The 16336-nt window shown below is 37.8% G+C and overlaps 2 protein-coding genes across 2 annotated transcripts in view; both read right to left on the bottom strand.

Moving 5' to 3' along the window:
• Window positions 1-566: 566 nt before the first annotated feature.
• On the bottom strand, window positions 567-12834 carry tspan14 (tetraspanin 14). Its single transcript, XM_028603278.1, has 9 exons — window positions 12652-12834; window positions 12079-12161; window positions 11408-11458; window positions 9583-9729; window positions 8634-8804; window positions 7434-7559; window positions 4840-4896; window positions 3815-3928; window positions 567-1606 (listed from the first exon to the last, which is right to left on the bottom strand). The coding sequence occupies exons 2-9, from the start codon at window positions 12157-12159 to the stop codon at window positions 1541-1543; spliced, it is 813 nt and encodes a 270-aa protein (XP_028459079.1). The 5' UTR covers window positions 12160-12161; window positions 12652-12834; the 3' UTR covers window positions 567-1540.
• Window positions 12835-16133: 3299 nt separating this feature from the next.
• Window positions 16134-16336, bottom strand: part of LOC114572246 (cytochrome c oxidase subunit 7A-related protein, mitochondrial) — a 3942-nt gene continuing 3739 nt past the window's right edge. The window contains exon 3 of the mRNA XM_028603773.1: window positions 16134-16336. This exon is cut by the window's right edge and continues 75 nt beyond it. Coding sequence (XP_028459574.1) covers window positions 16271-16336 — 66 coding nt within the window. The 3' untranslated portion in view covers window positions 16134-16270.

Genomic DNA, 16336 nt, shown 5'->3' with positions numbered 1-16336 from the left:
TATATATATATATATATATATATATATATATATACATATATATATATATATATATATATATATATATATATATATATATATATATATATATATATATATATATATATATATGTGTATATATCAAATAAGTGTGTCTCTGTGTATGTGTCTATGTTTACTACCAGGTATATTTATTCTAATTAGGGTCCATGAGGTAAACAGGAAGGGGCAGGACTTTGCCTCTATTGTCTAAATGTTTCTGCTGGTGAAACATACGTTTAGATTTAATATATTATATTATTAATAATATATTATTAATAATATATTACCTTCCATCTTTCTTCTTAAGTTTGTTATGTCATCATTCTGTACCATGGATGAGGTCATCATTATGTACCATGATGTCGTCATGTACCATGGATGTCGTCATCATTATGTACGATGGATGTCGTCATCATTATGTACCATGGATGGACTTATTTGTGAAAATATGCAAATAAACTTGATTAATATAATTAACTAAAACCCTTAAAATATGAACACGTTTTAATAAAGTTTGTTTTGTTTGAACTTAAATAAACAAAACATTTTAAACAACTCAGACCAAACTTTATTTTGATGAATATAAAAAGACATAAAATACACTTTTATAAAAACAGAATCCCTTCAGAATTAAACAAAAACTCAAATTAAATCAGGAACAGGAAAAGCAGAAAGTTAAGGCTTCTTCTGATTGGCTCAAAGATCCTGAAATCTTTATTAATACAAAACATTTCAACACAAACCTTTATTTATTCAAAGCTCGTTAACAGGAATCCAGTGTCGATAAAGTCGTCATATTCAATCAAACATCTGTAACTCCCGCCCACTTTCTACGTTTTGGTCAATTTAACTGGCCAGCTGACTCCTGATTGGTCGGGCGGGTGTGTGGGCGGGGCTTACATGCCCTGACCAATGAGCTGGATGCCTAAACTCAAACATCTGAATACAGATAAAGAAACATAATAAATCTGAATAATTGGAGAATAAATCTGAATTATTGGCGATAAATCTGAATTATTGGAGATAAATCTGGTTTCTGGTTCGGATCGGCAGCTCTGACTCTTCTTCTGTGGTTTCTGATAGACAGCCTCTCAGCCAATGAGAGCGCAACACATCACAACACAGTTTAAACAACGATTGATTCATTAATGATGACATGATGATGATGATGGTGGTGATGATGATGAAGAAGAAGGAGATGATTTGAGGCACTGAACAGTAAACAGCTTGTTCTTTAACAGAAGTGAAGGCAGTCTGGTGCAGAAACACAATATAACACGTTGTCAAGGAGACAGGTTCTCAGTCACCATGACAACAGCATCATCAGGAGAGCAGCGAACTGATGACAGGAAGAGGAGAAGAAGAAGAAGAAGAAGAAGAAGAAGAAGGCACGTCTGACTGAAGATACTTGGTCCAATAATATCTGCATGGTAGGCTCCGCCCCTGTATGGTTAGGCTCCGCCCCTGCAGGATTAGGCTCCGCCCCTGCAGGGTTAGGCTCCGCCCCCGTCACGTGGTCTCAGTAGGGGAATTTGGACTTCTCGATGTCAGAGATCAGAGTCCGGGCTAGGTAGATCCCCACCATCTGATCACAGGAAACACACACACACACACACACACACACACACACACACACACACACACACACACACACACACACACACACACACACACACACACATCAGAGAACTACACACACTGAATACTGTGGTGTTGAGTGACAGACGGAAAGTTACATTAAACAGCTACAGAGTTTACGTTGCTATGGATTCAGAATTCCAACTGTAGAGACAGAACAGACTATTTTCTTTAGAAGAAGCAATACAATAGTTTCTTGATTATTGAATTATTTGGTAAGTAGCCGTGTAATAAGAGCTAGGCAGTCATTATAGAGAATACAACCCCGATGGGGTGGTCAGGACCCCCGACGGGGTGGTCAGGGCCACCGACAGGACCCCCGATGGGGTGGTCAGGACCCCCGACGGGACCCCCGATGGGGTGGTCAGGACCCTAACGGTGTGATCAGGACCCCTGACGGGGTGATCAGGACCCTAACGGGGTGGTCAGGACCACCGACAGGACCCCCGACGGGGTGGTCAGGACCACCGACAGGACCCCCGATGGGGTGGTCAGGACCCTAACGGGGTGATCAGGACCCCTGACGGGGTGATCAGGACCCTAACGGGGTGGTCAGGACCACCGACAGGACCCCCAATGGGGTGATCAGGACCCCTGACGGGGTGGCCAGGACCCCCTGACGGGGTGGTCAGGACCACTGACGGGGTGGTCAGGACCCTGACAGGTGTTGAGTTAAATAAAGTTGTAACAATGTTGATTTTAATAACTATGTATGTTTTATGTTTTAAGTAATAAATTGTATGCTGTAACCGGGTTATGAAAATAGGAATGTAAAGAATAGGTCCAGACTGGTCTGGTTATCACAATCACCACCTTTTGTCTCTGTAAACAATAGGTAAAGATAGACCCTTTTTCTCCCCCTCTCTTCCTGTCTTTGGTTAAATTGATTAGGTTAAAACCAACTATTAACATAGGAAGAGGAACGTCTCTTTGAGTCTCCAACCTCCTGGTGCCAAGTCTGGGTTAGAACAAAGGAAATGCAAACTCTGTAAACTTGAATATAATCAACACTTCCATGATAAACAACTTTAGTCTGTGACTTGAAATTCAGAGGTGTGTCCTTATCCTGAGAGACAGGAATAAATGTGGGAGCAGGGGAAAGATTCGAGACTGTTTCGATGTGACTCCACAAGGAGATGCATGGATTCAGTCCGCTGTCAGCTGCAGTGTAACATTTGTTTTGTCATGTCACGGGACTGCGAACTGTGACCCGAAAGGGGAAGCATGTTTGCAGTGTATATGTTTTGTCTTGTCATTTTCATGCAATTTCATTAAACCTTTTGCTTAACTTTCAATTTGACCCCAGCCTCTCCTCCTTCCTCCAGAAATCAGAACGAACATGTCTTTTAGAGATTTCTCAACACAGGGTGGTCAGGACCCTGACGTGGTGGTCAGGACCCTGACAGGGTGATTAGGACCACTGACGGGGTGGTCAGGACCCTGATGGGGTGATTAGGACCACTGACGGGGTGATTAGGACCACTGACGGGGTGATTGGGACCACTGACGGGGTGGTCAGGACCCTGACAGGGTGGTTGGGACCACTGACGGGGTGGTCAGGACCCTGACAGGGTGGTCAGGACCCTGACCGGGGTGGTCAGGACCACTGACGGGGTGGTCAGGACCCTGACGGGGTGATTAGGACCACTGACGTGGTGGTCAGGACCCTTACGGGTGGTCAGGACCCTGACGGGGTGATTAGGACCACTGACGGGGTGATTAGGACCACTGACGGGGTGATTAGGACCCTTACGGGTGGTCGGGACCCTGACGGGGTGATTAGGACCACTGATGGGGTGGTCAGGACCACTGACGGGGTGATCAGGACCCTGACAGGGTGGTCGGGACCCTGACAGGGTGAGACATTAGTATTAGAGTATTAGTATGGTCTATAGTATTATAGTAGTATAATACGTATATTAGTACCTGTGCTGTGTACTGACAAGAGTATAAGTATGGTATATAGTATTGTATAACATGTATTAGTACCTGTGCTTTGTACTGACAAAGTATTAGTATGGTATATGGTAGTATTATAGTAGTATATTGTGTGTATTAGTACCTGCAGCAGAGAAATGACTATGAAGACGATGGCCACGGTGTACTGAGACAGTATTAGTATAGTATTATAGTAGTATAATGTGTGTATTAGTACCTGCAGCAGAGAGATGACGATGAAGACGATGGCCACGGTGTAGAGGTTTCCAGGTAACCAGTCCTCCAACGCAGCAATGCAGCCTTTAGTAAAGATATGACTGGGCCACTCCCTCTGCAGACACACAACATTAAACAACATTAACACAACATTAAAACAACATTAACACAATGCTCCACTCCCTCTGCAGATATACAACATTTACACAACATTACACAACATTAACACAACATTAACATAATGCTCCACTCCCTCTGCAGATATACAACATTAACACAACATTTACACAATATTAACACAACATTCTCACCTGACCCTTTAGAGACCCTCTCACCTGACCCTTTAGAGATCACCTGACCCTTTAGAGACCCTCTCAGCTGACCCTTTAGAGATCACCTGACCCTTTAGAGATCCTCTCACCTGACCCTTTAGAACAGTGTTTCTCAAACTTTTTTCAATAATGTTCTCCTTTTGAATTGTTTCTTTAAGCCAAGTACCCCCTGACCAGCGCTAATCATTTTTGGTAGAAAAAAAAGTCTATATAAAGAGGAACATTACAACACTGTCAGCGAATGATTTACTAAACAACAGCCTTGTAACTGAAAAAAACATTTAAATGCTAATGAGAAAGGAGACAAAAACTGTAAAAAAATAAAAAATAAAAAACTTTGGAAAAAGATGGTACAAAGAAGGAACGCAAGAATAGGTCAAAAATAGTATCAAAAACTTCAAAAAACAGTGACATAACTTCGAAAAAAGCGAGAAACTTGTAAAAAGTAGGACAGTAGAAGGAAGGAAGGATAGATTAGGTCCAAAGAAGGAGACACAAATTTTTTTTACATAAAGAGGAACAATGTTCTGGACAACAGCCTTGTAACTATTAAACATTTTGTTAAATATCTCATGTACCCCCTGCAGTACTCCAGAGTACCCCTAGTGGTGCACATACCACCATTTGAGAAAAACTGCTGTCCCTTGTCTGTTCAAACAGGAAGTTACAGTCACAGAACAGGAAGGGATCTCACCTTGGGTCTGTTTCTGACGTCGTAGCCACACTGAGTGTTCACCACTCCTGGTATGTCCTGAAACACACAAACACACACTCCGTTAACCTCAACAACGTTGTTTTGTAACCACGGTGACTACATATATAGTATATATATATATATATATATATATATATATATATATATATATATATATATATATATATATATATATATATATATATATATATATATATACACACACACACACACACACACACACACACACACACACACACACACACACACACACACACACACACACACACACACACACACACACACACACACACACACACACAGTACAGGCCAAAAGTTTGGACACACCTTCTCATTCAACGTGTTTCTTTATTTATTATATTTACTTTGAAGGCATCAAAACTATGAATGAACACATATGGAATTATGTACTTAACAAAAAGTGTGAAATAACTGAAAACATGTCTTATATTTTAGATTCTTCAAAGTAGCCACCCTTTGCTTTTTTTGATAACTCTGCAAACCCTTGGTGTTCTCTCAATGAGCTTCATGAGGTAGTCACCTGAAATGGTTTTACCTTCACAGGTGTGCTTTGTCAGGGTTAATTAGTGGAATTATTTCCCTTATTAATAAAAAAGCAAAGGGTGGCTACTTTGAAGAATCTAAAATATAAGACATGTTTTCAGTTATTTCACACTTTTTTGTTAAGTACATAATTCCATATGTGTTCATTCATAGTTTTGATGCCTTCAGTGAGAATCTACAATGTAAATAGTCATGAAAATAGAAGGAAACACATTTGAATGAGAAGGTATATATATATGAGTGTAGAATGGTTATATATGTATATATGTGTGAGTGTAGAATGGTTATATATGTATATATGTGTGAGTGTAGAATGGTTATATATGTATATATGTGCGAGTGTAGATGGGTTATATATGTATATATGTGTGAGTGTAGATGGGTTATATATGTATATATGTGTGGGTGTAGAATGGTTATATATGTATATATGTGTGAGTGTAGAATGGTTATATATGTATATATGTGTGAGTGTAGAATGGTTATATATGTATATATGTGTGAGTGTAGAATGGTTATATATATATATACGTGTGAGTGTAGATGGGTTATATATGTATATATGTGTGAGTGTAGAATGGTTATATATGTATATATGTGTGAGTGTAGATGGGTTATATATGTATATATGTGTGAGTGTAGAATGGCTATATATGTATATATGTGTGAATGTAGAATGGTTATATATGTATATATGTGTGAGTGTAGATGGGTTATATATGTATATATGTGTGAGTGTAGAATGGTTATATATGTATATATGTGTGAGTGTAGATGGGTTATATATGTATATATGTGTGAGTGTAGATGGGTTATATATGTATATATGTGTGAGTGTAGAATGGTTATATATGTATATATGTGTGAGTGTAGAATGGTTATATATGTATATATGTGTGAGTGTAGAATGGTTATATATGTATATATGTGTGAGTGTAGATGGGTTATATATGTATATATGTGTGAGTGTAGATGGGTTATATATGTATATATGTGCGAGTGTAGATGGGTTATATATGTATATATGTGTGAGTGTAGATGGGTTATATATGTATATATGTGTGAGTGTAGAATGGTTATATATGTATATATGTGTGAGTGTAGAATGGTTATATATGTATATATGTGTGAGTGTAGAATGGTTATATATGTATATATGTGTGAGTGTAGAATGGTTATATATATATATACGTGTGAGTGTAGATGGGTTATATATGTATATATGTGTGAGTGTAGAATGGTTATATATGTATATATGTGTGAGTGTAGAATGGCTATATATGTATATATGTGTGAATGTAGAATGGTTATATATGTATATATGTGTGAGTGTAGATGGGTTATATATGTATATATGTGTGAGTGTAGAATGGTTATATATGTATATATGTGTGAGTGTAGATGGGTTATATATGTATATATGTGTGAGTGTAGATGGGTTATATATGTATATATGTGTGAGTGTAGAATGGTTATATATGTATATATGTGTGAGTGTAGATGGGTTATATATGTATATATGTGTGAGTGTAGATGGGTTATATATGTATATATGTGTGAGTGTAGATGGGTTATATATGTATATATGTGTGAGTGTAGATGGGTTATATATGTATATATGTGTGAGTGTAGATGTGTTATATATATATATATGTGTGAGTGTAGATGGGTTATATATGTATATATGTGTGAGTGTAGATGGGTTATATATGTATATATGTGTGAGTGTAGATGTGTTATATATGTATATATGTGTGAGTGTAGATGGGTTATATATGTATATATGTGTGAGTGTAGATGGGTTATATATGTATATATGTGTGAGTGTAGATGGGTTATATATGTATATATGTGATGAGTGTAGATGTGTTATATATATATATATGTGTGAGTGTAGATGGGTTATATATGTATATATGTGTGAGTGTAGATGGGTTATATATGTATATATGTGTGAGTGTAGATGGGTTATATATGTATATATGTGTGAGTGAGTGAGGTAAACTGACCGCGGGGTCCGTGATGCAGCAGGAGAAAGGAACGCCACACTTTTCTCTGCTGCGATGAGTCCCGTTACAGCTGAAATAAACATTCTGGTCCCAGTCGTCTGGTTCCTGGGCGCCGCAGCAGTGGTTCTGGTACACAGAAACACACAGATATATTTATATATAAGCAGTGGTCTGGTACACAGATGAATATAAAGATCAGAGAGTAAAGGTTTAACAGAGAGTTAACCTTTAGTTGAGAGGTTAGTGTGAGGGAACCATCCTAAAGTATGACATCATGCTGTAGTGTTGGGGACCTTTAGTTGAGATGTTAGTGTGAGGGGACCATCCTAAAGTATGACATCATGCTGTAGTGTTGGGGACCCTTAGTTTAGATGTTAAAGTGTGATGGGACCATCCTAAAGTATGACATCATGCTGTAGTGTTGGGGACCTTTAGTTTAGATGTTAAAGTGTGATGGGACCATCCTAAAGTATGACATCATGCTGTAGTGTTGGGGACCTTTAGTTTAGATGTTAAAGTGTGATGGGACCATCCTAAAGTATGACATCATGCTGTAGTGTTGGGGACCTTTAGTTTAGATGTTAAAGTGTGATGGGACCATCCTAAAGTATGACATCATGCTGTAGTGTTGGGGACCTTTAGTTTAGATGTTAAAGTGTGATGGGACCATCCTAAAGTATGACACCATGCTGTGAGAACCTTTAGTTTAGATGTTAAAGTGTGATGGGACCATCCTAAAGTATGACATCATGCTGTAGTGTTGGGGACCTTTAGTTGAGATGTTAAAGTGTGATGGGACCATCCTAAAGTATGACATCATGTTGTAGTGTTGGGGACCTTTAGTTGAGATGTTAAAGTGTGATGGGACCATCCTAAAGTATGACATCATGTTGTAGTGTTGGGGACCTTTAGTTGAGATGTTAAAGTGTGATGGGACCATCCTAAAGTATGACATCATTGTAGTGTTGGGGACCTTTAGTTGAGATGTTAAAGTGTGATGGGACCATCCTAAAGTATGACATCATGTTGTAGTGTTGGGGACCTTTAGTTGAGATGTTAAAGTGTGATGGGACCATCCTAAAGTATGACATCATGTTGTAGTGTTGGGGACCTTTAGTTGAGATGTTAAAGTGTGAGGGGACCATCCTAAAGTATGACACCATGCTGTGAGACCCTTTAGTTGAGATGTTAAAGCGTTACCATCCTCTGCAGAGAGTCGATGAGGTTCTGCAGGTCGATGTCGTCTCGGTAGCCTCTGACGTTAGCCAGGAAGAAGTCGTTGATCCATTCTCTGACCTGACTCTGAAACACCACGGCCAGCACCGCCACCGTCAGCTCAAGGATGAAGATGAAGCCGATCACGCCCGAAAACTGAACGAGACACACACAAGGACCGCGTGAACGCAGAAGAAAACACAGAGCAAGATAGTTTTTAAATGTACAATCTTTAGAAAAACAGAAACTTAATAAAACTATCAAAAGCCGTCTTGGTTCATCTTTCCACTGTTCCAACAATCACCACTCTGGTTTGGTTGAAATAAAACCTTAATTCACCCATTTACATGTGGAGATATGCTGGCTCTATACACGCTAAAAGTCCTGATTATTTACATGGAGTCTGGTGGATTATTTACATGAGTCTGGTTGATATGCTGGCTCTATAAAAGTCCTGATTAAGGAGTCCTGATTATTTTTACATGGAGTCTGGTTGAGATATGCTGGCTCTATACACGCTAAAAGTCCTGATTATTTACATGGAGTCTGGTTGAGATATGCTGGCTCTATACACGCTAAAAGTCCTGATTATTTACATGGAGTCTGGTGGAGTTTGGTGATGGTGATTTCGGGGCTGTTTCATGTTAAACTAAAAGGATCTTACTCTTTAACTAAAAGGTCTATCTCTCTAGGGATCCATCCCATAATGTTGTCAGACACTTAGAATAATAATCTGAGTCTGTCAGCAGCAACAACAGAACTGTTAGTGGACTCTAACTGCTGCTGAACATTAGTCCTGTAGGGTTACATTACAGCTCGGTTCTGGTTTAACACTGGACCAGTTTTCAGATTGTTGTTCCATCAGACACTCAGACACACAAACATGGAGACAGAGTCCAGGGTGGAAACAAAACGAGGTTATCCTTTAACGTACAAACTTCAGCAGACAGATGTTTTCTCTGAGAGCGCCCACGCAGCCGGCAAAGCCCAGAATGAAGGTGACTCCGCCCACCACCAGAACCAACCAGACCGGGTCAAATCCATGCAAACGGGTCACCTGGGTCAGATCCAACAGGACTCCCTGGAAACCACAACACAATCTGGTGTAACGGGTGTAAAATTCTTACTGAAATAAATCAGAGCTGGAACTGTGTGAGGACGATTGTCTTCACGAGGGATGAATGTGTGGTTAATGTTCTGGATGAATGGATTTAGTTGTTGGGTCTCTATAATGTGGACCAGTGTTCCCCAAAGCCTCAAAGGTCTTGTTTTGTCCCCAACTCAAAGATCTTGAGTTTCCTGTCCCAGAGGAGAGAAGACACTAGAATATATTCACATTAACCAGCTGACATCACACAACTTTACCTGTTTTATCATCAACTAAATGACTCAAACTGATCAATGGATTTCATTATATTGGAGATTAACATGTACATTAACATTAACTGTAACATAATATCTTCTCTTATTATTGTAAATGTTGATAGCTTTATTAAGTTCTCTTTTCTTAAACAGACTTTTAAATGCGCAAATAATGTAGCTCCCGCCGTACTCTTCTTCTTCCTTTTGTGACCAAAACAAACACAAGGAGAGTGGCCACTAGGGGAGCAGTGGGGCGCAAAACCACTTTCAGCCAGTGATGTTTTTCAGTGACAGGGACCCATTTTTGGAATGATTTACCAACTGAAATAAAATCAAAAAAACTGAACTGAAAACATTTAATAGAAATGTGAAACACTGGCGTGGAAGGGCTTAACTTGGACAGAGTTGCTCCGATCTTCACCAAATTTAATACACATATTTTGCTCTAATCATTGCGGACATATTTCCCATTTACCTTCATTAGCTCTGCTGTTTTAATTTTATTTCAATAATCGGCAAAATATCGATATAAGGGAAACCTACTTTGTCTAACTGCTCCTGGGCGTGAGTCAGATCGGCACAAAAACTTGCACATAGACTCGGAGGACCCCTGTGACAAAAAGTTATCATAAGAATTTTGATAGCTAAAACAACACGCAAGTTATGGAGGAACAACTTCCTGTAGGTGGGTGTCGAAACCGGAACGGTTGTATCTTTGCAAAAGTTATTTTGATTTACATGAAACTTAGAATGTGTGGTCTACGTGTGATGTTGCGTCTGCCAATAGCCCCTGGGAAAGCAGCTTTAATTATATTATTTAGGGTTGCTCCCTTAGGTGGTTCTGGTCTTAGTCAACTCAGATCTCTGTAGTCCATTAGTCATGTCTGATCCTGTTTTCATGCTGAATGACTTATTTCCAAGAAACGTACGAGCACATCTCTGGTAAACACAAGAATTAAAGTAGTGCTTTAACATGACTCTTAGTGGAGAAACTCAGATTTACAGATCTGTCCATTAAATCAACTAGTCAAAACAATTGAATGAGTGTTAGTCCACTAAGAATTTCTTTAATCGAGCACAGCCCTACTATTATTATTATTATTATTATTATTAAAATTGGCCTATTGGCTAGAAACCTTTTATGCAACACATCTACACCTACGCTTATGGCTTGACTGAGATAATAATAATAATTATGTAATAATGTTTCGCTGCATTGTCCCTGACAAATAAACAAATAAATAAATGAGTTAGTATTTGTTGTGAGATTTTACATTTTGTCCATTTAGTTTAGGGCTAGGGTTAGTTTAGGGTTAGTTTGCTGCAGGTTCATATAAATGTATTTAACTCTAAACATCTTTTTTAAATAAATTGTTTATTCACTTTCATTTTTTTACCTTTTCACTCCAAGCCCAGAAACCAACGGCGATGAAGGCCACTCCCGCCAGCTGTAACACACACACACACACACACACACACACACACACACACACACACACACACACACACACACACACACACACAGAGAGAGAGAGAGACACACACAGACACACCCAGATTAAGAAAGACTTTACATTTCCTGTTTCATCAACAACACAGGATGCCAGTGACATCACTTCCTGTTAGCCTACTGCCAGACAGGAAACAGAGAAGACACTCCCTCTGTCAGTTTAACAAGTAAACAGTTTTAACATTCATCACATTTATACCACGATGACCTCTCCTCACTACTACACAGTACTGGTTAAACTGGTATTACTACTACACAGTACTGGTTAAACTGGTATTACTACTACACAGTACTGGTTAAACTGGTATTACTACTACACAGTACTGGTTAAACTGGTATTACTACTACTGGTATTACTACTACACAGTAATGGTTAAACTGGTATATTACTACTACTACACAGTAATGGTTAGGCAGACAGAGAGACAGTCACACAGAGATACAGACAGGCAGACAGAGAGACAGACAGAGGCAGAGAGATAGACAGACAGACAGACCATATCTGTAAGCCTTTAATAACTTGAATAAGTTGAATAAGTTGCCGGTATAATAACTCACCCAGAAGATGATGTTGTAGCTGAACATGAGGTATTTATAGCAGCAGCTGACCTCAGCATTGTCATAGCGATAGTAGTACATACCTGGAGATACACATATACATATACATTTTATTATTATTATTATTATTAGCATTTAGCTCACTAACTAACCACAGCTCAGCTTTAATAATTAATCACTAAATCACTAAAACGATCATTAAACTGCTTCAGGGAAATTAAACAATAACTGAATATATAAGTAAACAATGATACAAGTTTAGACTTTCCGTTAGCTTAGCGGAGCTAACCCGTTAGCTTAGCGGAAGCTAAACTGTCAGGGACCCGGATGGAACTTAGTTTAGTTTAGTTTAGTTTATTTCGCCGTTTTTCGGTGGTTATTAACGGCCGTTAGTCTGAGTCATCACCGACAGGCTCCGGTCCGTTGCTACGGTAACAGGTACCGGGTAACGGGCGGGAGAGACCCGTTAACGGTTCCTTTCTCAGAGCTAACAGGAAGCGGCTAAGCTAATGCTAACCGTAAACAACAGTGAGAGTAGTTACCGGCTACAGCCTGGAAGTGTTACAGTCTTACCTCTCGGAGATCAGAGAACTGTTATCGTTCCTCTCCTGGGCTCATAGAGATAGCTCTATATCTATCTATATAGATATATCTGTCTATGTTCTGGGTTAAAGTTTAATAAAACTAACTGATAATACTAGTGGTAATACCGGGACTTCCGCTTCTGTTTCCGCCAGAAACAAAACACAGCTTCTTCTTCTTCTCTTGTTTATAATGGTGTCATCGCTGCCGCCCTATGGCCGCCGCCTACCGGAGAGCAGCGGAACTGCACGCAGATTTATTATTATTATTATTATTATTATTATTATTATAATTATTATTTTAATGTAATTATTTTAATATTCTAGTATTTTATATTATTTTGTTTTCAATTAATTAAATAAAAAATACATGTTTTAATTTAATTACTTTCTGTGCATCAGTATTAATAATAATAATAATAATAATAATAATATTTTACAGTTCTTCACAAGACAAGTTTTTTCAAAATAAGATGCAGTAAAAAAAAGAATAAAATAACAAGAGAATAAAAACTTGAGCTAAGAGTTCTTCTTCTTCTTAATGAATGATGGTGGTACACGATTTGCTGTTGCCATGACGACAGTCTGGCTGCATGTTGACGAGCTCATTAAGCTTTAATTAACTTCCTGTCAGACTGCTGAGGTCACAGAGTCACTGTCACCCCCTGTATGTATATATATATATATATATATATATATATATATATATATATATATATATATATATATATATATATATATATGTGTGTGTGTGTGTGTAGATATGTGTAGATCACACAAACACACGTGTATATAAAATATATATATATATATATATATATATATATATATGTGTGTGTGTGTGTGAGATATGTGTAGATCACACAAACACACACGTGTATATATATATATATACACGTGTGTGTTTGTGTGATCTGTTGTCGTGACACCTTCTCTCAAGCATCCCATTACTGTCTCCATGGTAACAGGGCCATTGATTTGACACGCTGTATCTGGAAGTATCCAGATTACTGCAGTAAAAGTACTAATACCACACAGTAAAATACTGCAGTGAAATCAGGATGTAGTTGTGGGGGGGATAATCCCCAATAATCTGTGTTGATCCTCCAATAAAACAGTAAGAAGAGGGGGTGGCGGGGGCTGACAGCTGAATATATTTAACAAACAGCTGTTTGGTTCTCAGATTTTCCTCTACAGGAACTGAACTAAAGATGATTTATCTGGATGAATGGATGAATAGTTCTGTATGTTCTGGATGAATGGATGATGGATATGTTCTTGGCACACAGAGAACAAGAGAACACAGAGATGGTTAAAGTGATATAATGCAAATGTTTGATGTTTTATGTGAAATTAATTACAGTGGAGCTTCCAAAGGAAAAGTGTGTAGAAGCCTTCGCTTAGTGGACAGCAGCCAAATGAATATTTTTACAAACCAATGACAAGGTTTCTTAACAATTTCCAATAACCAGTAAAATTGACCTCGTCCTTCAAATATTCTGAAACTGTCTGAACTTCACTCTGTTTAATATGCAGACTTTATTAATAGTCTCAAGAAAAGCCCTTTACACAGGTAATCTGATTACACTCTACAAAGGTAATCTGATTACACTCTACAAAGGTAATCTGATTACACTCTACACAGGTAATCTGAGCCGCTGTGTCAGATGTATTTTGCAAATAAGTGAAAGGTAAGATTCAGGTCATCACTCTGAGGTCAGCAGAAGAGATGAGACACAGAGATGAACATCATGAAACATGTTCTAGATCTAAGACAGTAACGTGTTCTAGATCTAAGACAGTAACGTGTTCTAGATCTAAGACATTAACATGTTCTAGATCTAAGACAGTAACATGTTCTAGATCTAAGACAGTAACATGTTCTAGATCTAAGTTGTTCTAGATCTAAGACATTAACATGTTCTAGATCTAAGACATTAACATGTTCTAGATCTAAGACATTAACATGTTCTAGATCTAAGACATTAACATGTTCTAGATCTAAGACATTAACATGTTCTAGATCTAAGACATTAACATGTTCTAGATCTAAGACATTAACATGTTCTAGATCTAAGACATTAACATGTTCTAGATCTAAGACATTAACATGTTCTAGATCTAAGACATTAACATGTTCTAGATCTAAGACAGTAACATGTTCTAGATCTAAGACATTAACATGTTCTAGATCTAAGACAGTAACATGTTCTAGATCTAAGACATTAACATGTTCTAGATCTAAGACATTAACATGTTCTAGATCTAAGACATTAACATGTTCTAGATCTAAGACATTAACATGTTCTAGATCTAAGACATTAACATGTTCTAGATCTAAGACATTAACATGTTCTAGATCTAAGACATTAACATGTTCTAGATCTAAGACATTAACATGTTCTAGATCTAAGACATTAACATGTTCTAGATCTAAGACATTAACATGTTCTAGATCTAAGACATTAACATGTTCTAGATCTAAGACATTAACATGTTCTAGATCTAAGACATTAACATGTTCTAGATCTAAGACATTAACATGTTCTAGATCTAAGACATTAACATGTTCTAGATCTAAGACATTAACATGTTCTAGATCTAAGACACAGTCTAGATCTAAGACAGTAACATGTTCTAGATCTAAGACAGTAACGTGTTCTAGATCTAAGACAGTAACATGTTCTAGATCTAAGACAGTAACATGTTCTAGATCTAAGACAGTAACATGTTCTAGATCTAAGACATTAACATGTTCTAGATCTAAGACAGTAACATGTTCTAGATCTAAGACAGTAACATGTTCTAGATCTAAGACATTAACGTGTTCTAGATCTAAGACATTAACGTGTTCTAGATCTAAGACATTAACATGTTCTAGATCTAGAACAATAGATATGACAGGATGTGATATCTATTGTTCTATATCTATGGTGTAGTCATACATATAGAACAATAGATATGACAGGATGTGATATCTATTGTTCTATATCTATGGTGTAGTCATACATATAGAACAATAGATATGACAGGATGTTATATCTATTGTTCTATATCTATGGTGTAGTATAGAACAATAGATATGACAGGATGTTATATCTATTGTTCTATATATAGAACAATAGATATGACAGGATGTTATATCTATTGTTCTATATCTATGGTGTAGTCATAGATATAGAACAATAGATATGACAGGATGTTATATCTATTGTTCTATATCTATGGTGTAGTCATACATATAGAACAATAGATATGACAGGATGTTATATCTATTGTTCTATATCTATGGTGTAGTCATAGATATAGAACAATAGATATGACAGGATGTTATATCTATTGTTCTATATGGTGTAGTGACCTTAACTGGAGTCAGATCTAGTCTGGCCTTTTGGGTCAAACGGTGATGGGCTGTTTATTTAAAACATGAAATATATTTCATTAGTTTTAAAACATGAACACACAGACGACAGATTTAATTTACAACAAAATAAAACTTTATTAATAATATTTTCTGTACAAAGTGTTTGTTTCCTGCAGAGCTCCGTTTAAACCCGCAGCAGCATCACTTGTTCCCGGGACTGGATTTCTCATCCAATCAGAGCGCAGCATCACTTGTTGCGGGGCTGGGCGGCGATGTAGAGCGCCACCAGGCAGTACAGCGCCCCCCCCACAGT

This window comes from Perca flavescens, chromosome 17 (assembly GCF_004354835.1).
Source record: "Perca flavescens isolate YP-PL-M2 chromosome 17, PFLA_1.0, whole genome shotgun sequence".
NCBI classification, from domain to species: Eukaryota; Metazoa; Chordata; class Actinopteri; order Perciformes; family Percidae; genus Perca; species Perca flavescens.
Note: the sequence above shows the minus strand (reverse complement) of the source record. Positions and strands in the feature narration are given on the sequence as shown.

Excerpts from the sequence above, each read along its gene's own strand:
- tspan14 (XM_028603278.1), bottom strand. The coding sequence starts at position 12,159 with ATGTACTACTATCGCTATGACAATGCTGAGGTCAGCTGCTGCTATAAA. Across the intron at positions 8,805-9,582 it reads ACATCTGTCTGCTGAAGTTT|TTTTCGGGCGTGATCGGCTT; the intron begins GTACGTTAAAGG and ends TGTCTCGTTCAG. Across the intron at positions 7,560-8,633 it reads TCGACTCTCTGCAGAGGATG|AACCACTGCTGCGGCGCCCA; the intron begins GTAACGCTTTAA and ends TCTGTGTACCAG.